Source organism: Cervus canadensis, chromosome 17 (genome assembly GCF_019320065.1).
Source record: "Cervus canadensis isolate Bull #8, Minnesota chromosome 17, ASM1932006v1, whole genome shotgun sequence".
Classification (NCBI taxonomy): Eukaryota; Metazoa; Chordata; class Mammalia; order Artiodactyla; family Cervidae; genus Cervus; species Cervus canadensis.
The window spans coordinates 36,475,195-36,502,500 of NC_057402.1; the positions used below are offsets into that span (position 1 = coordinate 36,475,195).

General features: G+C 35.3%; 1 protein-coding gene across 2 annotated transcripts in view; it reads left to right on the forward strand.

Annotated features, from left to right (window-relative positions):
- SCAPER (S-phase cyclin A associated protein in the ER) overlaps positions 1 to 27,306 on the forward strand; it is a 410,821-nt gene that overhangs the window by 155,869 nt on the left and 227,646 nt on the right. For both annotated transcript variants that reach the window (XM_043489284.1, XM_043489285.1), the window contains exon 21: positions 18,307 to 18,443. In XM_043489284.1, coding sequence (XP_043345219.1) covers positions 18,307 to 18,443 — 137 coding nt within the window. The remainder of the gene's footprint in view (positions 1 to 18,306; positions 18,444 to 27,306) is intronic.

Below are 27,306 nucleotides of genomic sequence, written 5' to 3' on the forward strand. Positions count from 1 at the left end.
TCTACATAACCTTTGCTGTTAACTTGTTAAGAACATCCTTTTGTGTTTTGATTAAGATTGCATCAAGGTAAGAGTAGACATCTTTTAAATATTCTTTCTAGGAAATTCCCTTGTGGTGCAGTGGTTAAAATGTCACCTTCCAATGCACGGGGCATGGGTTGGATCTCTGGTCATGGAGCTAGAATCCCACATGCCTCACAGCCAAAAAACCAAAACATAAAACAGAAATAATATTGTAACAAATTCAATATTTTAAAAAATTCTTTCTTTCCATCCAGCCACATGTTTGTCTACTCATCTATTACATTTGTATGTATGTATCATTTAATACTTTGGCCACCTGATGCAAAGAACTGACTCATTGGAAAAGACTCTGATGCTGGGAAAGATTGAAGGCAGGAGAAGGGGTTGCCAGAGGATGAGATGGTTGGATGGCATCACCGACTCGATGGACATGAGTTTGAGCAAGCTCTGGGAGTTGGTGATGGACAGGGAAGCCTAGCGTGCTGCAGTCCATGGGGTCCAAAGAGTCGAAACATGACTGAGAGACTGAACTGAACTGATCATTTAGTTAACTACATAGTTTTCTTTATTTAAGGCTTAAGCTTTCTTGCTGGGTTTATTTTGTTTCTAAATAATTACTGAACTTTACAAATATTTTGAATTTCAGTTCTTCTTTTAAACAAAGATATTTCCAAGGTTACAAGTTAGAGTGCTAGTAATGCCTTTTGTAAGAATGCTTGTGTGTATTTAACAGTGTGAAGTGGTTCATGAATTTGACAGTTAGATATTTTGCATAGGGACTATGATGCCAAAAATGAGCACTACTTTTTGTTTTTAATTTCAACTTTTATTTCATTATGGTCATCGATTATGGCTTATATAGGTTCTACTTTGGGAAATTTATTGATTTTCTTTATATCTTCATGCATTGTAAAATTTTAATAAGAGTATTTTTTTCTCTTTGGATATATATATTTATCAAATTTGTTCATTGTTATGCAAATATTCCTACTTTTTAAAACCTGTTTTTGTGCTCATTAATACCCTTTTCTCAAAAATGAAGACTGCCAGTATGTTCTTACTATTTATTCATGCTTCTTTGTATTCTTAAAGTCAATTTTTGCAATATTTGTATCCTGGAGTTTACTATCATGGTCATAACTATTTATACATTTTCATCTTGCTGATCAATTATACCTTTAAAGAATATCAAACATCCCTATTTCTTATTTAATGCTTCCTAGATTTTTTTTTTTTTGGTATCATATTATTATGGCAAACCTAGTGTTGGTTAGGTTTTTGATATGTCCTTGTATATTCTTCCTCTTCCCTCCCCTTTATAGTTTTATTTTTGCATCTAGATCTATTACTAACAAAATATGCTTTTATTTTAGTGGATTTTGGGCTCTATAAAAAAGTACCATGCTGTATGTTATTTCTTTGGACTTAACTCTTTTCTATTCGATATTATAGATTAATACAAATTGGGAATTTCCTGCTATATTAAGGCACTTTGAGGTATAACTGTTATACCTTAAAATGCACTTACTTTAAGTTTACAGTTCAATAAGTTTTGGCATATTCATAACCCATGATCAAAATAGTAAACATAATAGTCACCTCAAAAAGTTGCATCATCTGCTGTATCTTTCCTGATTTTCTGCCTACTTCTGTTCTGTCAATTTTTGAGAGAAGGATATGGAATCATTTATTTTAATTGTTACTTTTTCTATTTCTTTTGACAGTTCAATCAGTTTTTGCTTCATGTAGTTCAAAGCTTTGTTATTAGGTTCATAAATGTTAATCATTGTTATGTCCACTTGATTAATTGACCCCTTTTTATTATCAAATGACCTTTATTTCTAATAATGCTCTTTGCTACCTTGTGTAATGTTAGCATAGGCATTCCAGCTTTCTTTCTTACGCAGTGTTAGAGTAGTATATTCTTTTCTGTCTTTTTACTTTAACCAAATATTTATATTTTTGCATGCATCCTTTTGTTAAACATTTAAAAGTTAATAGACATAAAGGAAATGTTTATTATGGTGCCGTTGACTATGACATGAGGCTACCTATTCTCTTAAGCCCTTGTCACCACAGGCTGTGAAAACCACTCAACTGGGAGGTCTGACGCTATGAACATTGTCTCTGATTTTGTATTGAAAGGGTGATATTATTTGTGTTTGATGGTAATATTGTTACTAGAATATTATTGAAATGATTTCTAAGGATGAAGCTTGATACTAATCTAACTTGCTGTATGTGAAACCTTAGAATTCTGCAAAGACATCTTCCATTATAAGCCTTGGTTCAATACAACTAAACCATTCCCTGCTGTAGTACTGAGCTCAGACCTCTCCCCATCTTCACAGCATGATAAATTAATAAGCTTGTTGAACTCTAGGCTTTTCTTTGAGTCATCTGTTAAACCTCAGATTAGATCAGAAAGGAACATCAGAATCTGAAAAAGAAGTCTTTACCTCATTTATCATCTCCACCTACCAGAAAACTGATGGAGTATTTGTAATTGTCACTGAGTGGCAGGGGGACAGATGGTGGACTATCATTCTATCACAAGATGGCCTTTTCTCTTTTACATGGTATCTGTTTCACAGTATTTCATTAGCTTCATTTTTCTCATCCGTCACTTCAAACAATATAATACATAGATTGTAATAGATAAAAACATAAGTGTATCCTACACCTGTAGAAAGGGACCTGGGAAGAGTTGAATCTTTTGTATTATTAAAATAGCCTATCAAGTTTTATAGGTTGTCATTGTTGAAAGTGTTTAATTTTTCAAAATGGTGCTGCCACAAGGGGCATTATTTTGATTTCTTTTTTAAGAAGGCATTATATTTTAGATTTTCTTAAATTTACTGTTTGACTAAATTTAAAATTTTATTTAAATAAAATGGAACTCTCAAACTTTTTTTTAAAGCATTTCTTCAGCACCTGCTTGTGCACTCTGCTCTAGTCCAGGTGCCAGGGAAGCAGAGATAAATGTCACTTGAGCCTGTCTCTTCATTTTATGTTATCTCTGATAAATTTCATAGTTTCATGAATCTCTAAACACACTTATTTAAATATGAGTGAACTAATTCTTATATATGGTGCTTTCACTTTTGAATCGTGTTTGGATGATAATTATAGACACTTTGATATGGCTAGTGCCATCCAACAGGTCAGTAATTATAAATCAGCTTTCCTCTGAAATCTTTCTGGGGGATAACCTGCTGGAATGGCTTTATGGAAGAGTGTTATCAACCAAAATAATAGTTTACTGTAGAGGTCCGTCTGGTCAAGGCTGTGGTTTTTCCAGTGGTCATGTATGGATGTGAGAGTTGGACTGTGAAGAAAGCTGAGCGCCGAAAAATTGTTGCTTTTGAACTGTGGTGTTGGAGAAGACTCTTAAGAGTCCCTTGGACTGCAAGGAGATCCAACCAGTCCATCCTAAAGGAGATTAGTCCTGGGTGTTCATTGGAAGGACTGATGCTGAAGCTGAAACTCCAGTCCTTTGGTCACCTCATGAGCAGAGTTGACTCATTGGAAAAGACCCTGATGCTGGGAGGGATTAGGGGCAGGAGGAGAAGGGGACGACAGAGGATGAGATGGTTGGATGATATCACCGACTCGATGGACATGGGCTTTAGACTCCGGGAGTTGGTGATGGACAGGGAGGCCTGGCGTGCTGAGATTCATGGGGTCACAAAGAGTCGGACATGACTGAGCGACTGAACTGAACTGATAGATTCTTTCAGTCTTATTCATAGTAAAACTCTGTCTCTTTAACGTAAGCTGTTAGCATAAGCCCTTGGCACACTTCATATTGCATTAAATGTTAATAAACTAAATTATGGGCTTCCCCGATGGCTCAGACAGTGAAGAAGCTGCGTTCAATGCAGAAGACCCTTGTTCAGTCCTTAAGTCGAGAAGATCCCCTGGAGAAGGGAATGGCAACCCTCTCCAGTATTCTTGCCTGGAAAATCCCATGGACAGAGGATCCTGGCTGGCTACAGTCCACAGGGTCGCAAGGAGTGGGACACAACTGAGTGACTGATGCTTTCACTTTTTCACTTTTAAGCTAAATGTTAATGAGCTAACCTGTCATTTATTATTTTCAATATACTATGTCTGTGAGAGTGGTACTCAAGATATATGGTAAAGTGTTGTCTAAAAATGCCATGTTTGTAGTTGAGTGTGTTTTTATTTCTTCCCTTCTTTCAGCTGCTTCTCCTTTTTCTCCTGATTTTCCTTCTTCTTCTTCCCTTCCCAAACACCATCATTTCCCTAGTCTGCCATCTCTTCTTCACCTCTCATTTTTCTTACCATCATTCTCTAAAGAAGGAAGAAACCAAGTTCCTACCCTCTGGTCCCCCACACTTGCCCAGTTTTTGTAGAACACAGTGAGGAAATATTGTAAAATGCCTCGTATTTATCGTACTTGTCCTTGTCCCAGGCAGGCTTAAAACAGTGGAGTGCCTCATAATATTTTAAGAATTTAAGAGAAAACATTATTGGTTTCTGAAATTGATTAATATCATTGGATTTTAGATTACAAAGTTGAGAAAGTACAGGGTGAGGTTGAGAGAAAAATGTTTTTCCAAACAAAATGTTGAAAACCCTTGCATTAATTTCTCATCTATTTAGATTTGTAACTTGGCATCCACCTTGCTCTTTTTTTATTCCCATCCTGCTCTTGAAAGTAAACTTTTGGCTCCAGAGAAATATGCCTTTTGAGCATGACATTGGATTTCTATAAAGAAACAGTTTTGATTTTCAAGTAAAAGTACATTTGTATTACTGTAATGAAACTGTGGTTCTTTTTATTCAGTGAAGACATATTTAAATCTTTTGATCTAGAAGAGTAATATCCTTAAAAATTCTCAGTTCTATATTACAATATTTTTAAATAATCGGAAGCAAGTTGTTTTATTCAATGTAGCATATTTTGTGAAATGTATTTATTGTGAGGTGTAACACTTGAGAGAGCTCTAAAAATTATAGTTTAATAAAATACTATGTGTGTCATTTATATTTTCTTGCTCATCAACTATTTTTAGAACTTTGACATTGTTTCCCAAAGATCATGAACCTATCTATAGCTTAATTTTTCCCTGTCTCTTTTAAAAAATAAAGAACCTTTAGGAGGAGTCTGATAGAATATCAAGGTCATAAACTTCATTATGAATTATTTCGTTGAATATAGTAAATTATGTTAGAAAGGCCAGTGCTTTGGTCTAGTATGCCATAAAAGGTAATTAAAAGAATAAGAAGGGTATAAACTTCGATGAGATCATCTGTATAGGTATTAGTTTCCTTATATGCATTACTAATATTTCATATTACAGTAATGTTTAAATAAGAAGTCACAATTATGACTTTAAAACTAGATTTAAATGTGTGTGTGTGTGTGTGTGGAGTTAGCCATACTTAAATAGATTTTGGACTTGAGACATTGATTTATTTTATTTTATTATTTTTTAATTGGAGTGTAATTGCTTTACAGTGTTGTGTTTCTGCTGTACAACAAACTGAATCAACTATACATATATATTGATTTTTAGAATGTTAGAAAATGGGGGTCTTTAGAATTTTTGTCTAATGCTTTTACTAGTGAGGAAACTGAGGCTCAGAGAAGTGACTTAGCCATGAGTTGTAGAATTTATCCTGCTATAGTTCTCTTGACACACAGTTTAGTGCTGTTTCCACTGCACCAATTTGCTTTTCTATTTCTAAGGAAAAACAGTGTCTCTTACTAATGCTTATGTAGAATTAGCAGTGTCAAATAGAATGGCCGATGAAGACTCATTTCTGACTTGTTAGTAGTAGAGTAGTACTTGCGCTAAGCAGGATTCCATGAGGGTAGAAGTTGTGTTTTTTTTGAATTCTTATAAGAAAGAAGGCTATGCAGAGGCCTTAAGATGATTTTTGGTCCTGATAATTCATATTTTGGAAATGAGTCATAGACACATTTGAGACACACTGCATCCCAAAGTGTATGCTTTGCTTTTCCTTGTGCCTGTGGCGTAATAATTAGGATTGTGAGTAGATACCAAAAGATGAGTGTATTTTTACATAGTTATATCTATTCTTTCTGTAGTACAAATGAGCCTGTAGAAACTGTAACATTATACAAATCAATCCTCTTTAAATAACTTGCTTTTTCCTTTCATTTCCTTATTAACATTAATTTTGCAGTGATAAAATATTAATATACATCAATTGTGGAAAATTTAAGAAAAACTGAGGTTTGCCCACTGTTAATAGTTGATCTAATTTTCTGCTCTTTACCTGTGAATATCTTAAACACTTGCTTATATATAGACTGCATTACAAATTTGAATTTTTATTTACCATTACTAGTGCTTAACACGAATCTAGCCTTTCTGGTACCATATTAATGCATGTGCCATAATTTAGGTAATCAGTTTCCTACTGCTGATATTTTGTTGTAAATCTCACTGCAATGAATATATTTGTAGAGAAATATTGTTGTACCCTTATATTTCCTTATGGTAATTTTGTAGAAGTAAGTTATTTGAAGTTTATTTTTTACTGAGAATTTTATTAAATATTCAGTAGACTGGACTGTGAAACTGTTTGGTTGTTCATATTAGAATGGAGGCAGGAATATCAGTCTCTTAAAAGCTCAATTTTCAGATGACCAGAACTATAGATAACTTTAAGCAAGCAATATTTCAGGTAAAAGGAGATGAAATTGCTGTATTTGTCTTATCTTAGCCAGTTCCTTGGGATTTTAAGAAAGGATGTCATCAAGGATTATTGTTTTGCAGGATATTGTCTCCTTCTGTCATTAAAATAGATGTCAAACTGGGAGTCCACTCTCTCAGCAATTGAGTAGTGCACAAACATGTAAATTTCATTACGAGACTAGTTCTTGGATGCTTGAGAGATAAGAATATTGTGATTTCATTTACTACTTTTGGCAAGCCAAACATATAATTTTAAAATTCATGTATGTAAATTATTTTTCCTTATAAGATTTTCTAAACTGATGGAGAATTTTCTAAACTGGTGAAGAATTTAAAACACTTATAATTATAGACAGAATAAGATGACAAACCTCCATGTACTCATCACTCAGTCCTAATACTGAAAAACTCATGATGCATCCTGCCTTATTGAACTTTTCCAATCACCTTGCCCAAATACTATTTTGACATCAGCTCTAAATATCATCTCATAAGAGCTATTTTAAAATGATTTACTTTCTACTTACACGTTTACTATAAATGAGAAAATTAAAAATGCATCAATCATCTAGTGACAAGTTTTAGTGTTTTGCCTTATTTTCTTAGTCATTTTATGTACATGTGCATACACATATAAAAATGCAAAGATATAAACATATAATTAATATAGATTTTGTACATAATTGCATTAATTGGAAAAGACAAAAGACTAACCTGCTCTAATAGTGACTAAAATACAATGATTTTTTTTTAAAAACATAGATCTTTATTCCTCACAATAGAGTCCTGAGGTAAGCAGTTATAAGTGGTCAGGGTAGCATTATGCCATGTGGTTTTATCAGAGTTATCTTCCGTTGCTATCATCCCCTAATATAGTTCTAATATTCAGAGCTATGTTACAGGCCCTTTTGTGTTCCAGTTTGCAGAAGGGGAAGAAAATGAATGGATCTTCAAACGTTAAACATGTATTCATAGTCCATTGGTGAGAATTCAGTCACATGGTTACCACTCGCTACAAGAATGGCGGGACTTCCCTGGTGGTCAGCGGTTAAGACTTCACCTTCCAATGCAGGGGGTGCAGGTTTGATCGCTGGGCAGGGAGCTAAGATCCCACATGCCTCACGGCTAAAAAGCCACAACATAGAAACAGTGTTGAGACAAATTCAATAAAAGACTTTAAAAATGGTCCATATTAAAAAAAAAAATCCTAAAAGCAAAGAAGAATTGGGAAATCTCGTCCCTAGCAGAAGAACTATGTGACTTGCTAAAGCTTTGTTACTGTGCAGTGTGCAGTAGTTCTCTATACTGTCTATTGCCTGCTCACGGGCAGGCAAATCTAGAGACTTGATCAAACTAGGCATTTAGCCCATTTGGAAAAACTGTATTTGGTGTGAGTTCTTTCATCAAAATGTATGCATAATGTCTCATAGACTTTCTTTTTGTGGTACTGACGTATTAGCTTTTGATGCTTTTAGCTTTTGATTTTAATGGATACTTAAATCCGTTAATTCATAAATATGGGGCTATTCAAATTCTACATTTCACTTTCACTTATTATTTGGAATACATTTATAAAGATATTCTTTCCCTCATCTTATATTTGGTTACTGATTAGTAGGTTAATTTTTTTTATTTTTACCTGTTTCCAGTATGGTGAGTTTCCTATTATCCTCCAAATGTGTCCACAATTAGTTATCTTAAAATATATATCATTATAAACTCTGGAATTATTGATGGCTTTCCTTCATTGAAAATTTTTCTTTTTTTTAAAGCTCAAATTATGCTATCTGTTGGTCAGTGGGAGCCTCTTAGAGTTTGCTCTCAAGTTCTTTTGACATAAGCCTGATAGAATTTGTTAGTTACCTTGGTACTTGATATGGCAAGATGTTTAGTTTACAGTTAGCTGTTTCATTCAGATGTCTTGATTACTTTTACTGTGAAATGATATTTCAAGAGCATAAAATATATGTGATATGTGTGTCTGTATGTTATACACAAACAGACACACACACGCATGCATGCGTGAATGTATACTAAGTCACTTCAGTCATGTCTGACTTTTTGAAACCCCATGGACTGTAGCCTGTGAGGCTCCTCTGTCTATGAGATTCTCCAGGCAGGAATACTGGAGTGGGTTGCCATGCCCTCCTCCAGATATACATACATACATACGTTTTGGAACATATATTTTGGATCCCAAGAAGAGAAAATGTGTCACTGTTTTCCACTTTGCCCCTTTTTGTTTGCCATGAAGTGATGGGACTGGATGCCATGATCATAGTTTTTTGAATGTTGAGTTTTAAGCCGGCCCTTTCACTCTCCTCTTTCACCTTTATCAAGAGGCTCTTTAGTTCTTCTTCACTTTCTGCTATGAGAGTGGTATCATTTGTATATCTGAGGTTGTTGATATTTCTCCTGGCAATCTTAATTCCAGCTTGTGCTTCATCCAGTCCGACATTTCGCATGATGTACTCTGCATATAAGTTAAATAAACAGGGTGACAATATACAGCCTTAACATACTCCCATCCCAATTTTGAACCAGTCCATTGTTCCATGTCCGGTTCTAACTGTTGCTTCTTGACCTGCACACAGGTTTCTCAGGAGAAATGCTCATAATCTCCTTTACTTCATCCGACATTATGTACACAGCAATCTTAGACTAACATTACTAATAATCCTACTGCCAATGTTAATTACTGAGAACAGGTTAAAATTCTTTTCATGTTTTTCCCCATTCTCATTTTTTTATTAGTAATTCTGTGAAAAGTCTGACATACAACCGTTTTACAACTATATCTCCTTAGCTTTTAGTCACTAGTTTCGTCTTAGTTCTGTACGTATATAAGAAATATTTACCACTGGTCCTCATGTCTCTGTCTCTATAGTCATGTTGGTTTTCTGAGGCTTGTTCTATAGTAGATTCTTCAGGAAGGTCTTATGAAAATAATATTCTGTTTAGAATTTTTTAATGTTAATAACAATTTATCTGTGCTTTCTATACTTGAAAGCTGGTTTTACTGGGTATAAGATCCTTAGTTCACATTTCTTCCTTTGACAATTCTAAATAAATTTATAGTAGTCCCCTCCCAACCTTGGAGGATATATTCCACTGGGACCCTAGTCCCAGTGGATGTCTGAAACCATGGATAGTACTGAATACTATATATACAGTTAATCCTTGAACAACACAGATTTTAATTATGTGAGTCCATTTATACATGGCTTATTTTCAATAGATGCAGTACTACATGATTGTGGCTGGTAGCATCTGTGAACATGAAAGGCCACTGTAAGATTATGTGTTGATTTTTGACTGTGTGGGATCAGCATCCCTAACTCTCATATTTTTCAAAGGTCAGCTGTATTGTCTTTTTTCCTATGCAGAAATACCCATGATAAAGTTTAATTCATAAATAAGGCAAGTTAGAGAATATTGAAATTTCCAGCATCACTATTCTTATGCTTAGAAATCATTTTTAAATAAAATAGGATTACTTGAACACAAACACTGCCATACCACAATCCATGGGATAACCTGGATGGGTTCTATGTTACTAATGGGTGAATAGCATATACAGTGTGGAAACACTGGAAGGGGAAGATTTACATCCAGGCCATGTAGTGGGGTAGTGTACGTTTTCATCACACTTCCCAGAACAGTACCCAATTTAAAACTTATGAGTTTATTTCTGGAATTTTCCATTTACTATTTTTAGACCATGGTTGACCACAGGTAATTAAAACCACAGAAACTGAAACCAAGGATAAGAGGAGACAACTATACTTCATTTTGTTCTGGCATGAAATATTGCTGTCAAAAGGCCTGATTATCTAATTTTTTTTTATAGATTTTATTTTTAGAAATTATAATACTATATGTTTTGATATTAGCCACTCTGGATCAGTATTTTCAGATATGTGGTGTACACTTTCAACATTCAGTTATATTCTTTTTTAGGAAAGTTTTCTTGAATTATATTATAGTTTTTAACATTTGATTTGTTTCCTTGTTTTGGTTTTCTTTTTCAAGTGCTCCTGTTTGGTGTATCTTTGCCTATCTTTTGTATTTCCACTTACTCTCAAATCATTTTTTATTTCTTTTAAGTATTTTTCTCCCTTTTGTGTTTTTAGTTGTCTGAGGAATTAGTTGTTGTGTTTATTCACTCATGTCTTCTATTTTATCTTCATTTCTTAAATGATTTATTTTCTTTTGCCATCTTCATTGAGTTTTGTAACCTAAATTCTGAGTCTTTGAGATGGTGGTCTGTGTTAGAACATTTTCTATATTTGTTTTAGCTTATTTTGAAATAGAAGATTACATATTCATCTTTTCTGTGTATGTTTTTTTGGGGGGGTGTTTTCATTGTTTGTAGTGTTGCTATTCTACTTATTTGTTTTTCTTTTAATGATTTCGTCATTTGATCTTGATACCTTTGTATTGCTTACTTTTATGTGGAATTTGTTTTATAAGACCTTTATAACCAGTCCATCCTGAAGGAGATCAGTCCTGGGTGTTCATTGGAAGGACTGATGCTGAAGCTGAAACTCCAGTACTTTGGCCACCTGATGCGAAGAGCTGACTCATTGGAAAAAACCCTGATGCTGGGAAAGATTGAGGGCAGGAGGAGAAGGGGATGACAGAGGATGAGATGGTTGGATGGCATCACCAACTCGATGGACATGGGTTTGGGTGAACTCCGGGAGTTGGTGATGGACAGGAAGGCCTGGTGTGCTGTGGTTCATGGGGTCGCAAAGAGTCAGACACGACTGAGTGACTGAACTGAACTGAGCTGAATGGGTTGTGATTCAAGGTAGCTATTTTAACTTCTTAGAGCTCCTTGTATTGTTTTTGTAAAAAATATAGTGACCTGCTTTCTAAAATTTCCTAGTTCTGTTTACCTGTTCTGTTTGTATCCAGGCATTTCCTCCCTTTGTTTCTGTTATTCCTAGTTTGCTTAACTAAATTCCTTCTTTAGCAGTTTTCTTTGTGGCTCAGTTTTGAGAGGTCCTAGGGCTTAACCTGGGCTTCCCAGGAGGCGCTAGTGGTAAAGAACCCACCTGCCAATGCAGGAGACACAGGAGATGCTGGTTCTATCCCTGGCTCGGGAAGATCCCCAGGAGGAGGGCATGGCAACCCACTCCAATGTTCTTGCCTGGAGAATCCCCATGGACCAAGGAGCCTGCCGGCCTACAGTCCGTGGGGTCACAAAGAGTTGGACATGACTGAGCGACTGAGCTGGGCTTAGCCTTCACAGACTGTTCTGACCTTCTTACACCTTTTACTCACCTGCCATTTCAGTGGTCAAACCTCTCTCAGTTTTAGATGCTGTTCTCAGATTGGCCTGTTGAACTCTGCAGTGAAAAATGATTTCCTTTTTAGAGTTCTTTTCTCAGATTCATTATTCACTCTGACTGTTTTCCTCTGATTTCTCCTTCAGAGACACTGAAACCCTGCTGATCTGTTGGTAGTTTGTCCTCACCCACTCCTTCTTGGAGGCTATGGGGATACCTTGTCACTTACTTGTTGTAAATATTTTCTATGGGTTTTGATTTTGCTGTCCAGTTGCTCTTTCTGTTTTATATGGTGATTCAAAGAGAATCCATAACTTTATTATCACTGCCTTCATCTTCTCAGAATCCTCATTATAAGTGTTTTAATGGCTAATACTTCACAAGTAGAAATGTATTATAATTTTCTAAATCACTTCTCAGTGTTGAAAACCTCCTTTGTGCATGTTCTTCCTCTTCAGAAACCATCTCAAAACCTTCCTATATAGTCTTCATGGTTTTAATGGAAAAATAACAATTAATTATCCTGTGTCACATCCAACAGTGCATCATCAAAAGGCAGTCTCTTTCTTACAGAAAGTGAAAACATAATGCAACCCACTAGAAGCAAATCTATGAAACCTTGAAATGCATCTGTAGAAAATTAGAAAAGAGACATATTTTAAGTCACAGAAGACAAAATACAAACAAATGGTTAAGCATATTAATATAAGTTTTTCAGCTAACAAATTGATTTACAAAACAAAACAAAACCAAACAGAATTACTAGGTACTGGCAAACCACTTATGGGGACTTATTTTCATTTTTGTTGCCTTGGAATACAAATGAAAAGCCTTAAAAATGTGTGTAATCTGTAGCCCAGAAATTTCAGTCCTATGCTTTGATCATAAAAGAATAATTTAAACTTTTTTAATGCTTATTTATTTGGCCACATCAGATCTTAGTTGCAGCCTATGGGTGCTCAGTAGTTGTGGCACATGGGCTCTCCAGCTGCTGTGTGCGGGCTTAGCTGCCCCGCGGCACGTGGGGTCTTTTCCCAGCCAGGGATCACACCCCACCCATGTCCGCTCCATTGCAAGGTGGGTTCTTAAGCACTGGACCACCAAGGAAGTCCCTAAAAGTTTAGCTATATTTGTTTCCCTAGTATTTATCATATTGAAAATAAAAATTCAAATGTTTAACAAAAAAGCATTTAGTAAAACTAGGTATACTGTAAATAATCAGTAGATTAAGTTGTAGAACATTATTTCATGGAATGAATATATTTGCAGTATTAAATTTAAAAAACATTGTAAAATATTATAAAAGATATATACATTTTAATAAAAATGTATGTGAAGAAAAATGTCTGAATGATATACTCAATTATTTTAAGGTGTTAAAATTATAGGAGATTTTTATTTCTTAATTTTATTTATATATTTTGTAATTAACATGTGTTGACTTGTATTTTTTAATTAATTAATTATAATTGGAGGCTGATTACTTTGCAGTATTGTGGTGGTTTTTGCCATACATCCTTATGAATCAGCCACGGGTGTACATATGTACCCGCATCCTGAACCCCCCTCCCACCTCCCTCCTCACCCCATCCCTCTGGGTTGTCCCTGAGTACTGGCTTTGAGTGCCCTGCTTCATGCATCCAACTTGCACTAGTCATCTGTTTTACATGTGATAATATGCATGTTTCAATGCTATTCTCTCAAATCATCCCACCCTCGCCTTCTCCCACATAGTCCAAAAGTCTGTTCTTTACATCTGTGTCTCTTTTGCTGTCTTGCACATAGGGTCATCGTTACTGTCTTTCTAAATTCCATATGTATGCGTTCATATACTGTACTGCCTTTTCTCTTTCTGACTTAACTTCATTCTGTTTATTTTTTATAATTAACATGTGTTGATTTGTACTAAGAAAAAATTAAGTCAAACAGAAATAGAAATATATTCTCATTTGGTTTAAGTTTTGAGATTTTTTTTAAAAAGTTAATGTTAATGGGAGTGCATGATGCATGCTTTGTGTGTGATTGTAATGTCTTTTAAAAAGAGGCAGTTTTTGTTAGTTCTGGATGGAATCCAAATTTTTCTATGTAATATCTGCATTTTAGACCGTTAATGGATTCTATTAGATATGTAAATAGCATTTGTATACAACTGAAAATAGTATAATTAAGCATTTCACAAAATTAAAAGTGTCATTTAAAGTACTCCTTTTCCTTAGTGCGGTGATAAAAATTAGATGTCAGAGACTTAGCCCACTTGAGCAGTGTTAGAGGGAGGGAATGTGGAGTAGGGAAAAAGCTCGGTCTTGCGTGTGTGCGTGCTAAGTTGCTTTAGTCATGTCTGACTCTTTGTGACGCTATGAGCTGTAACCTGCCAGGCTCCCCTGTCAATAGGATTCTTCAGGCAAGAATACCGGAGTGTGTTGCCATGCCTTCCTCCAAGGGATCCTCCCAACCCAGGGATGAAACCCACGCCTCTTATGTCGCCTGTATTGGCAGGCGAGTTCTCAGCGCCACCTGGGAAGCCCTTTTGAACTTGAGTTTTATGATCATGAACATAATATTGAACCTTTTTGAGCCTTTGTTGAACATCTGTAAAATATAAACATTTTCCCACCTTTCTATAGGGTTGTGAAGACTTTAGCCCTTTGCTGATCACAGCAAGTATTTAATAAATGATAACTTGGATGGTGGTTTTATATGACTTGCTTTGTGTTATGTATCCTTAGGATATATGTTAAGGGAGTTTTCTTTATTTACTTATGTGATTGCTTTAATTTGACTTGAGACCTAGGTTATTTTTTCAAGTTGCATGTATATGTATATTATATATACTTATAACTTAAGTAATTGCCTTTGTTTAGTGCCAAAGTATAAAGATGTTGTATACAACAGGCCTAATTTATCAATGAAAATAATCACTTCCACTTTTGAGAATATTTTCTGCCTTTGGTTGGGGTGATTTTGTTTTACTGTTTTGGTAAGTTTATGATTTGAAAAGTTTCTGTTTTTTGTTGAAGTGTGGTTGATTTACAGTGTTATATTAGTTTCAGTTCAACACCGTGATTCAGTATTTTTATAGATTATATTCATTTAAAGTTATTGTAAAACACAAATTATATACCCTGTCTTATACATTGCATCCTTGATCTTATTTATTTAATAATTAGTAGTTTGTACCTGTTAATACTCTTCCACTATCTTGTTCCTCTCTTACCCCTCTCCCCAGTGATAACCACCAGTTTTTTCTCTGTGACTATAAGTCTGTTTCTGTTTTATTATATCCATTTGTTTGCTTTATTTGGGGGATTCCATATATAAGAGAAAATATACAGGATTTGACTTTTTCTCTCTGGCCTCACTAAGCATAGAAGTTTCATAATAAGCACAACTCTATGGATCAACTCATTTTCTAACCATATCTCTAAAGTACTAGCCAAAAATATAGACTCCATAATCATATTGTATGGATTTAAATTAGGCTGTATCACTACTATCTACAAAACTGCTAATCGTCATGATTTTGACTTTCTAACTTCAGGAAAGTTATTTGATTCTGTAGTCTGCTTCCTAATAGTTAAAATGAGAGTAATAACAATATATACCTTTTAGTGTAGTTCAAAGGACTAAATCGATGATCGTATGTAAAGGACTTACCTCAGTGTACATTGTATAAGAAGCCCTCAGAATACTACTTTTGTCCTTTTTTTTTAATCAAGATATAATTGACATAGAACATTTGTGTTAGTCTTAGGTATGCAACATAATGTTTGATTATATATATATATCTGTATATAGTGAAATGATTACCATAGTTTAGTTACAGTCTATAACCACTCAGAGTTACAATTTTTTTCTTGTAATGAGAACTTTTAAGATCTACTCTCCTAGCAACTTTCAAATACACAATACAGTATTGTTAACTATAGTCACTATGTTGTACATTACAATCTGAAGACTTACTTAATCTTATAACTGAAAGTTTGTGTGTTTTGACCACCTTCATTCATTAGACCACAGATATTGTATTAGATCTTGTTACCTTCTTTTCATCATTCATTTAACCTATACTTATTGAGTGTCTGTTGTATGCCAGGCATAGTACCAGACACTGAACCGTCACCGAACAAAACAAAGTCAGTGCATTCATGAAACTTATATTCTAGTGCAGGAAATTACAAATGAATATTGATATCAGGCACTGATGATAGACAAGTCCTATGAAGAAAAATAAAATAAGAAGGTGGTAAATAATAGAAGGTGTTATGTAAGGTTGAATGTTCATTTTAGCTGAGACCATGCAAGTACCTGGAGAAGAATATTCTTGGCTATGGAAACAAGAGTCTTGAGGCAGTACCATTCCTGAGGACTGTGAAGAACAACATCCTGAACTCCACTCCTATATCAAACTGGCTCCTGGACCTCTCCACTTGTGTTTCCACCGTAAGCATTTCCAAAATAACATTCTACAACAAAACTCTTATGCTCCTCGTATACATAAAATTTGCTGTTAGAGTGTTCAGTAACTTTGCACAACTGCTCAATCTAATATATCAGTAAACCCTATCAGTTCTACTTTTTAATATACCCACTCCATCCACAGTGGAGTGAACAAAGGAGAGAGTAAGGTAAGATGAGGTCAGAGAGGTTGATGATGTGGGGCTTAATAGACTGTGATAAGGACTTTGGATTTTATCCTGAATGTGATGAGAATGCAGGATTTTGATAAGAGGAATGATATGTGATTTATATTTTTAAAAAATTGCTGATCTTGTAAAGAAAAGATTTTGAGACCATAGAAGCTGGAAGAATATTTAAGATGCTATTTCATAATGCAAATGAAAGCTGCGAGGCCTTAGATTAAGTGATGGTGGTGGGGAGAAGTGGTTGGATTGAGATTAATATGGGTATATTTGAAAGTAGAGCTAATAGGATTTACTGATGTATTAGATGGGAGCAGTTATGCAAATAGTGGCACCACTTACTGAACACTCTAAGGTCAATTTTTAATGTATATTAGGAGCATAAGAGCTATGTTGTAGAGTATTATTTTGGAAATGCTTATGTTGGAAATACTCCACTTAAGTGGAGATTTTCAGTAGATAGATATAGGAATCGAGTTCAGGGGAGAAGTCTGGATTTGAGGTAAAAATTTGGGAATTGCCTCTGTGAATGATATTTCAAGTCCCTGCACTTGATAAATAAGTTTGAATAGAGAAGAAGGAAGTTATAAGTCTGAGATGTTTAATATTTATCAGTCAAGAAGAGGAAAAGGATCTAGCAAAGAAGACTTAGAAGGTACAGCTGGAGTTAGGAGGAGAGTGTGATATCTAGAAAGTGTCGTGTAAAGAAAGTGTGTCAGGGAGGAAGAAGTGATCTATAGTTCTAATGATGTTGGAAATTTAAGGAGAGGGTCTAAAATAATTTCTGGGAAGGAGAATGTAGACAAAGTAGACTAAGGTTGCCTGATTTCCTGGCAGTTCTAGAGCCCATTTGAGGTGTAATGTCATAAATTTAAAGTGAGATCTTGTCACCATGGTTTATAATTATAGCCATATTAATCTGCTCAATTATGAGTACAAAGTAGAGAAAGTGTTAGATTTAGGGTTGAGAATTTCCATGCAGGTATGAAAGAATAGAGGGACAAGGGAGTTGTGTACATGCAGGAGAGTGATCATAAAGAGGTGCCGTAAAATCCAAGATGGCTAAGGAGGGAAGTGGAGCCAAACTCTTTGTACTTCAGCCAGACCAGATTTCTGCTGCCACTAGCCACATTGTGCTTTCTCACCTCTGCCTGTTTTCTGGGATACCCTACTCCTTTCTCCTTCCTGCCACCTTTCGCAACTACCACCCAAACAAACACAGACATACCCAATATCCATATGTTCAAATTCAATCCATTCTTCAAGGGATAGCAGACATGGTGCTTCCTTCTTAAAATCTTTCCTCATCACCCCAAGTGATCTTATTTCCCCTTTTGAGCTCCTGTAGTACCAAGCTGGGTTTTACAGATTTGAATATGGTATTTTGCCTCTCCTACTGTAGTGTGGAGTTGCAGGGCATTTGACTATGTCCCTGTAGCCCTAGCATTTAGCTCAGTTGATGTGCAGCAAAGTTTGACAGGTCAATAAAAGTCTCAAGTAAAATGATTTCTTCAGTGTTTACCAAAGCAATTTTTGAAGCCAGTATTTCATACAGATTACTTTTACTTTCATCTGTGTATTCTTTTATATTCACTGTAGTCTATAGCAGTGCTATGTTGTTTTTAATTATTATTTCATTTATTTATCTTACAGGAACACCTTTCCTTAAAGAAATATGTTATTGACATTGTGGTTGAAAGTACAGCTCCACCAGAGCCTTTGAAAGATGGAGAAGAGCGGCAGAAAAATAAGAAGAAAGCCAAAAAGATAAAAGCACGGATGAACTTCAGGTACCATGAAAAGAAAAAAGTGAAATTGTCAGTCTCTCAGTCATGTCTGACTCTTTGTGACCCCATGGACTGTAGCTCACTAGACTCCTCTGTCCATGGAATTCTCCAGGCAAGAATACTAGAGTGGGTAGCCATTTCCTTCTCTAGAGGATCTTCCTGATCTAGGGATCAAACCCGGGTGTCCTGCATTGCAAGTGGATTCTTTACTGGCCAAGCCACCAGGGAAACCCTCAGGCACTATAAATATGCTTAAAACAAAGAAAAAGTTTTAGTGGTTTATCATTTTTAATGTAAATCCAAGGAAGACTCTCTGCCCCTCCCCAAAAGTTTAAACTTGTTTGCTTCAAGAAAGCCTTGAAAATAATACTGATGAGCCTAATTTATAGCCACTTTCTTTGATTGAGAAAGAAAACTGAATATCGATCTAAAGCCCTTGCTTTCACCTGTTAAGAGCTCTTCTTATAATTGGATGCCAAAGCCCTGCCAAACTTGTGCCTCCTTCAGCATACAATAGTATGTTTAAGTATGTGTAAACCAAGCCTATTTTTCTTTCCAACTATTGATTTTTAAATGAAGTATCAAAGAAAATCAATAGCAATCAACAAATAGAAGTCTGCTGGCTGTAGTGTCAAATCCCATGACTAGGTTTAATCAATTTGGTTGCCTGTCACAACAAGAGAAAGTTCAAGAAATATCTTGAAATGGAAAGTGAGTTGTCAGACCTGTAGTTTATCATCAACCTCCAAAGTGACATCTGAGGATCAGACAGCTGTGTAGTACATCATTACCTCACAAGATCTGAGCATCATCTGATGACTGATGAGTCTTGTTGCAGAACACAAGTGTAGATCCTCCTTAGAAAATAATTCTTTGCTGTTTGAAGAAAGGTTGTCTGAATATGTTGTTGCACCTTTATTCCTAACTGGTTAGAAAAAGAGAAGCTTGATCTATGGAATTATAGCAATACAGGTCTAGAATAATGGTGAACAGGTATTACCTCTCTATAGTTTGCAATTTCAGATTGTAATTAAAGAAGATGTCCATTTCTTCTTACATAATCAGTGAAAACTTGAGAGTACTCATTCAAGCAAAGAATGGAAATGGCTTTTTTGATTTTTTTTTTTTTGTAGTTCCTTGAAGTTTCTAAGAATAGTTTTGCAGTATATACTTTAAGGTATTACTGACCTTCATTTCTAGTTTATGGTGAGAACTTGCTGACCTCCAGAAATGGTATTGAGTCCATCCTCTGGACCTTTCTTTTTTTTTTCTCTATGTACACATTCCTTTGGTTAGTTCACCAGGTGTTTGTCTTTAAATATTCTCCACCTGTTGATGACTACTAGTTTTATATCTCTTCAATTGTACTCAAATTTATTGTGTCCAAAACAAGTTCCTGCTTTCTTCTCTGCATCTGCCCCTTCAAAACCTCTCCCTTCAAGTTTTCTGTATATTAATAACCAGGTACTCTATTCTAGTTGTGTATGCCAAAACCCTTGAAATTGTCCTTGACCTTTTTCTTTCTCCCATGTCTCATCCAACCTAACTGCAAATCATGTTAGCTTTGCTGTAAAGTACATTCAGAGACTGTCTTTCTCTAGCATCACTACCTCCCCCCTCAATCAAGCCTCCATCATATCTCACCTGGATTATTTCAGTACTTCCCTGACTAGTCTCTTTGTTCCTATCCTTGGCTTCTCAGAGTCTATTCTAAACGTGCTGGCCAGAGTAAACCTGTTAACATATCAGATCATGTCACTTCTCTTCTCAAAGCCGCAGGGCTTTTACACTCCAGTTTTCCTCTTTCTGGACAGCTCTCCCACATATATCCATAGAGCTTAGCACTGTTACCTCCTTCAGGTCTTTGCTCAAATGTTAACCTTTTCAGTGAGGCTGTCCTTCAGGCCCTGATATATATATAGTAATGCTAGGTTATTAAAGGAAATCTTTAAGTTACAGGAAAAATCCTATAATTCTGATGGTGCTAATTTTTTTGGCATATGTGTATCCTTTTTATGCTTACATACCTATATCAATAGACATTTTTCATTGCAGTATGATTTACATAAGTGAATGTAGAGATCTCTAATATATTTGTTGAGTTTTGTCAAACCTACATACTCATGTATAATCCATAAGAGCCTTTGCATTGTTTCACAGTGTCTTTGTGTCTCTTTCCAGTCAGTCTTTCACCACCCTTGGCTCTTGGTAACCACTGACCCGCTTTCTATCATCATAGGTTAGTTTTTCCTGTTCTAGAAATACATACAAATGAAGCCTTTGTGGCTGACTTCTCTTACTAAGTACAGTTGATCCTTGAACAATAAGAGCGTTAGGAGCACTGACTCTCCATTCAGTCAGAAAATCCACACATGACTTACAGTTGGTGCTCCATATCTGCAGTTCCTCTGTGGTTCCACCTCCACGGGTTTAACCAACTGGGGATTGTGTAGTACTGTGGTATTTACTATTGAAAGCAATCCAAGTACAAGTAGACCCATGTAGTTCGATGCCATGTTGTTCAAGGGTCAACTGTATACCATTTTTGCAATATATCTGTGTTGTGACGTGTGTGTAGTTTGCTTTTTTTTTCATTGCTGAACATACCATTGTGTGCATATACCATAAATTTTTGTCTGTTCATCTGTTAATAGACATTTGGATTTTCACTTATTTGGCATTTGTAAATTAACCTTCTGTCAAGTCTTTAGGTGTGTTTACATTCTCATTTCTCTTGGATAAGTACTTAAGACTGAAATTCCACACTTTTTTCACAGTGGTGGTACTATTTTACACTTCCATCAGCAACCTGGGGGAGTCCCAGTAGCTCAACATTTGTCAATACTTGGTATTTTTAATTTTTAAAATTTTAACCTTAATTCCAGTGTGAGCATAGTTGTATCTCTGTTCTAAGTACAAATTCTAATTTGCACTTCCTTAGTGATTAATAATATGTATTGGGTATCTTTCCGTGTGATTTTTCACCATTCATGTCTTCCCTTATGACGTGTCTGTTGAAGGTGTTTGCCCATTTTAAAAGTTGAGTTGTTTGTCATTTTATCTTTGAGTTGTTTATATATTCTAGCTACATTTTCTTTGCCAGTTATGTGTTATGTGAATTTTTTTTTTAATCTGGATCTTGCCTATACATTTTGTTAACAATAGCTCTTGATAAGCAAAAGTATTTTTAATTGTGATGATGTCTGTTTTATCAATATGTTCTTTTTAGGTCTTATGCTTTCTGGGTTCTAAGAGGTTTTTGTCTGATGAAAGGTTAAAAAACCTTCATATTTTTTTTTTCTAGAAGCCTTGTAATTTTAGTTTTGGTATTTAGATTTATGATCCAGCTCAAACAAATTAGTGGGTATGATATGAAGAATAGGTCCAAGTTTATTTTTCTGTATAGCCAGCCAGTTGTTCCAACACTATTCACTGAAAAGATTTCCATTCCCATTATAATGTTTTAATACTTTGGTTAAAAAAAAATCTCCCCTACATGAGTCTATTTCTGGATTCTCCTAGTCTACCCTGTTTTTCTATTTTGACACCTAATAAAAAATATAAATCAGCCCATGAAGTCTGAATCTACTTCTGGTCTGTTCTCTTCCATTATTTTGTTCCTTTTCACACTGTCTTGATTACAGTAGCTTTGTAGTAGGTCTTAAAGTAAAGCAATAGAAGTCTTTAACTTTGTTTTCTTTTTGAAGTTTTGTTTTTCCAATGTCTTACATTTTCACAAAAATATTAAGATCAGTTTTTAGTATCTAAAATTAAAAAGTCTCTTGGGATTTTGATTGGCATTGCACTGATCTGTAGATAAGCTTAGGAAGAAAGGATGTCCTGATAATTTTGGATCTTCCGATTCATGATAAGATATGTATCTGCATTTGTTTAGAGCTTATTTAATTTCTCTAGTAGTTTTTTGTAATTTTTAGTTTAAATGCTTTATAAATACTTTATTAAATTTATCTTTAATATTTTAAGTTTTTGTTGCTATTGAAAATTATATTTGTAATATTTTTTGTTGTTAGCATATAGACAGAATTACTCTTTGTATATTCACTGGATATTGGGACCTTTCCACATAGACTTATGAGCTCTAATAGTTTAATAAATTTATAAGATTTCTTTATGTACATAAACATATCAGAATAAAATCAGTTTTATTTGTTTTTTTCTACTTAGTATACTGTTTAGTTTTTTCTATTGTCTATTGCACTGTTTTGCACCTTCTACAAAATATGGAATAGAAGCTTTGGTGTTGATCTTAGGGAGAAAGCAGTAAATTTTTCACTATTACGTTATATTGGCTGTAACACCATACCTTACAGTTTCTGAAGATGTCATTTCTCAGGTGGAGGGAGCTTTATTCTATTCTTAACTTCCTGAGTGTTTTTTTCTTATATGGATATATCATATTCTCAAATGCCTTTTCTACATCTATTGAAATGCACTCTTTCATTTGCTCAGTTGGGTGCATTATGTTGACTTGTTATGACAGCTTTAGTGAGATATAATTTGCATCCTATTCCCATGTAGGGTATATAACTCTATACTGACTTTTGAGTGTTAAGTCCACCTTACACTCTTTTAATAAACCCCATTTTCTCATTATGTGTAATTTTTTTAATATTGTTGGATTAAGTTTGCTAACTGTTCATAAAAAATTGGTACATTTATGCCCGTGACGTATGTCGATCTGTAGTTAGAATATCTTTGTTTGGATTTTGTAATCAAGAGAATGTTGGCTTGCTTAAGTGGGTTGAAAACTATTTGTCTGTGTCTGCAGGAGTTTCTATAGGATTAGAATTCGTTTCTTATTTAAATTATGTATATAATTCATCAGTGAAGTCCATACTTTGTATTTCTTCTTCAGTTTTGGTATTTTGTGTCTTTCTTTTTTTTTTTTTTTTTTTATTAGTTGGAGGCTAATTACTTCACAACATTTCAGTGGGTTTTGTCATACATTGATATGAATCAGCCATAGATTTACACTTATTCCCCATCCCGATCCCCCCTCCCATCTCCCTCTCCACCCGATTCCTCTGGGTCTTCCCAGTGCACCAGGCCGGAGCACTTGTCTCATGCATCCCACCTGGGCTGGTGATCTGTTTCACCATAGATAGTATACATGCTGTTCTTTTGAAACATCCCACCCTCACCTTCTCCCACAGAGTTCAAAAGTCTGTTCTGTATTTCTGTGTCTCTTTTTCTGTTTTGCATATAGGGTTATCGTTACCATCTTTCTAAATTCCATATATATGTGTTAGTATGCTGTAATGTTCTTTATCTTTCTGGCTTACTTCACTCTGTATAAGGGGCTCCAGTTTCATCCATCTCATTAGGACTGGTTCAAATGAATTCTTTTTGACGGCTGAGTAAAATTCCATGGCCGTCAGATTGGGAGAAAATAATAGCAAATGAAGAAACAGACAAAGGATTAATCTCAAAAATATACAAGCAACTCCTGCAGCTCAATTCCAGAAAAATAAATGACCCAGTCAAAAAATGGGCCAGAGAACTAAACAGACATTTCTCCAAAGAAGACATACAGATGGCTAACAAACATATTTTGTGTCTTTCAAGTAGTTTGTCTACTTCATCTCAGGTGTTGAATTTATTAACACAAAGTTTCATACATTATTCCATTATACTTCTGATTTCTAGTCCTGCACATAGGAAGCTTGGAAATCACCACTCACTCCATCCTAACAACAGGTAAAAATGTGAAAAAAGTGAAAAATCAGCAACTCTTCCTAGATCCATAAGATACATGAAGTAACAGTGTAGGATGCAGCCTTCCAAATTGGATAGACAGAGAAGCAAATAGAGAAAATCACACTTAACGAGAGCAGAAACCTCTGTGGAAATCAGTACTGGGGTAGGAAAACCTGAACTATAATCGATGAATCTCCAGATGTTCAAGGTGGACAAATATGGGGGTCAGAACTACACGAGATCCCCACACTTCTGTGTACTTCACCTCTAAGAGCTTGACCGGGTTCTCAAAGTGAGTATCACGGCAAAATGCTTTTGTTTCCAGCAGGGAATAAGCAACTATTTTGAATATGCCAGAGCATTTTCTTCTTCTTAAAAATGTCTGCCATCCCACCATCACCCTGTTACCAATATGAGACCGAAATAAAATAATAGGCCAATACCACTGATAAACATAGACGCAAAAATTCTCAACAAAATTCTATCAAGCTGAATCCAACAATACATTAAGAGAAGAACAACTAGGTTTAATCCCACGGATTTAAGGATTTTTTTAGTATCCCTAAATCAATCAGTGTGATACAACATATTAACAAATTGAAGAGTAGAAACCATTATGATCATCTCAGTAGATGCAGAAAAAGCTTTTGCTAAACTCCAGCATCCACTTATGATAAAAAAAATGCTCTTCACAAAGTGGGCATAGAGGAAACCTACCTCAACATAATAAAGGCCACATATGATGAACCCATAACTAACATCATACTCAATGGTGAAAATCTGAAAGCATTTCCTTTAATATCAAGAACAAGACAAGGATATCCATTCTTGCCATTTTTATTCAGCATAGTTTTGGAAGTCCTAGCAGTCAGAAAAGAAAAAGGAATCCGAACTGGAAAAGAAGTGAAACTGTCAGTGTTTGCAGATGACATCATAGTATACATAGAGAAAGATGCTACCAGAAAACTACTAGAGTCCATCAGTGAATTTGATAAAGTTGCAGCATACACAGTTAATACACAGAAATCTATTGCTTTTCCATCCACTGACAATGAAAAATCATAAAGAGAAATTGAAGAAACAATCCCATTTATCATTGCATCAAAAATAATACCTTGGAATAAATCTGCCTAAGGAGGCAAAAGACCTATACTCTGAAAAGCATAAGGCACTGATGAAAGAAATCAAAGATTACACAAACAGATGGAAAGACATACCATGTTCTTGGATTGGAAGAGTCAATATTGTCAAAATGACTGTGCTTCCCAAGGCAATCTACAAATTCAGTGCAGTTCTTATCAAATTACCAGTAACATTTTTCACAAAACTTGAATCAAAAAATTTAAAATTTGCATTTTGATATAAAAGACCCTGATTAGACAAAGCAATGTTGAAAAAGAAAAATGGAGCCATAGGAATCGGGCTCCTTCAGACTATACTATGTAGCTATAGTAATCAAGACAATATGGTACTGGCCCAAAATAAAAGATAAGGTCAATGATGCAGGAAAGAAAAGTCCAGAGACAATCTCATGCGCTTGTGGTCACCGAATCTATGACAAATGAGGCAAGAATATACAGTGGAGAAAAGACAGCCTCTTCAATAAATGTTTATTGGAAAGGTTAACAACTATATGTAAAAGAATGAAATTAAAACACTCCCTAACACTATACACAAAATTAAATTCAAAATGGATAAAAGACCTAAATGTAGGACCTGACACTATAAAACTGTTAGAGAAAAACATAGGGAAAACACTTTTTGACGTAAATGGGACCTACTTAAACTTAAAAGCTTTTGCACAGTAAAGGAAAGCATAAACAAGAGAAAAAGACAGTTCACAGAATGGGAGAAAATATTTGCAAACAAAGCAGTAGACAAAAGATTAATCTCCGAAGTATACAAATACCTCATGCAGCTTAGTATCAAGACCTAACTAGACATCTTATCAAAGAAGACATACTGGTGACCAAGACACACATGAAAAAGATGCTCAACGTTACTAATTATTAGAGAAATGTAAATCAAAATTACAATGAGGTATCACCTCACACCAATCAGAATGGCCATCATCAAAAAATCTACGAACGATAAATGCTGGAGAGGGTACAGAGAAAAGGAAACCTTCTTGCACTGTTGGAGGGAATGTAAATTGATATGCCACTATGGGGGACAATAATGTTCTGTTCTTAGCTGCTGCTGCTAAGTCACTTCAGTCGTGTCTGCTCTGTGCGACCCCATAGACGGCAGCCCACCAGGCTCCTCCGTCCCTGGGATTCTCCAGGCAAGAACACTGGAGTGGGCTGCCATTTCCTCCTCCAATGTATGCACGCATGCCAAGTCGCTTCAGTCATGTCTGACTCTATGGACAGCAGCCCAACAGGCTCCTCTCTCCACAGGATTCAGGATTCTGGAGACTACTGGAGTGGGCTGCCGTTTCCTTCTCCCAAACAGTAATGTAGTTTCCTTAAAAAACTAAAAATAAAACTACCGTATGACCCACTACCAATCCTACTACTAGACATATACCCTGAGAAAGCCGTAATTGAAAAAGACATATGTACCCCAGGGTTCACTGAAGCACTGTTTACAATAGCCAGGACATGGAAACAACCTAAATTTCCATGGACAGATGAATGGATAAAGAAGATGTGGTACATATATATAATGGAGTTTTAATCAACCGTAAAAAGAATGAAACTGGGTCATTTGTAGATATGTGGACGGACCTAGAATATATCATACAAAGTGAAATAGGTTAGAGAAAAACAAATATCATATAGTAACACATATATGTGGAGTCTAGAAAAATGGTACTGATGAACCTATTTGCAGGGCAGAATAGAAATGCAGAAGTAGAGAACGAACATGTGAACACAGTGGGGGATGGGGAGAGTGGGATGAATTGAGAGATTCAGTTTGACGTAAATACACCACCATGTGTAAAATGGATCGTAGTGAGAACATGATGTATAGAACACCACAGCTTGGAGTTCTGTGATGACTTGGATGGTGGAATGTGAGGGGAGGAAGATCAAGAGGGAGGGTATATATGTATGCGGATAGCTGATTCACTTCACTGTACAGCAGAGACTAACACAACATTGGGAAGCAATTATACTTCAGTTAAAAAAAGAATGAAATAATG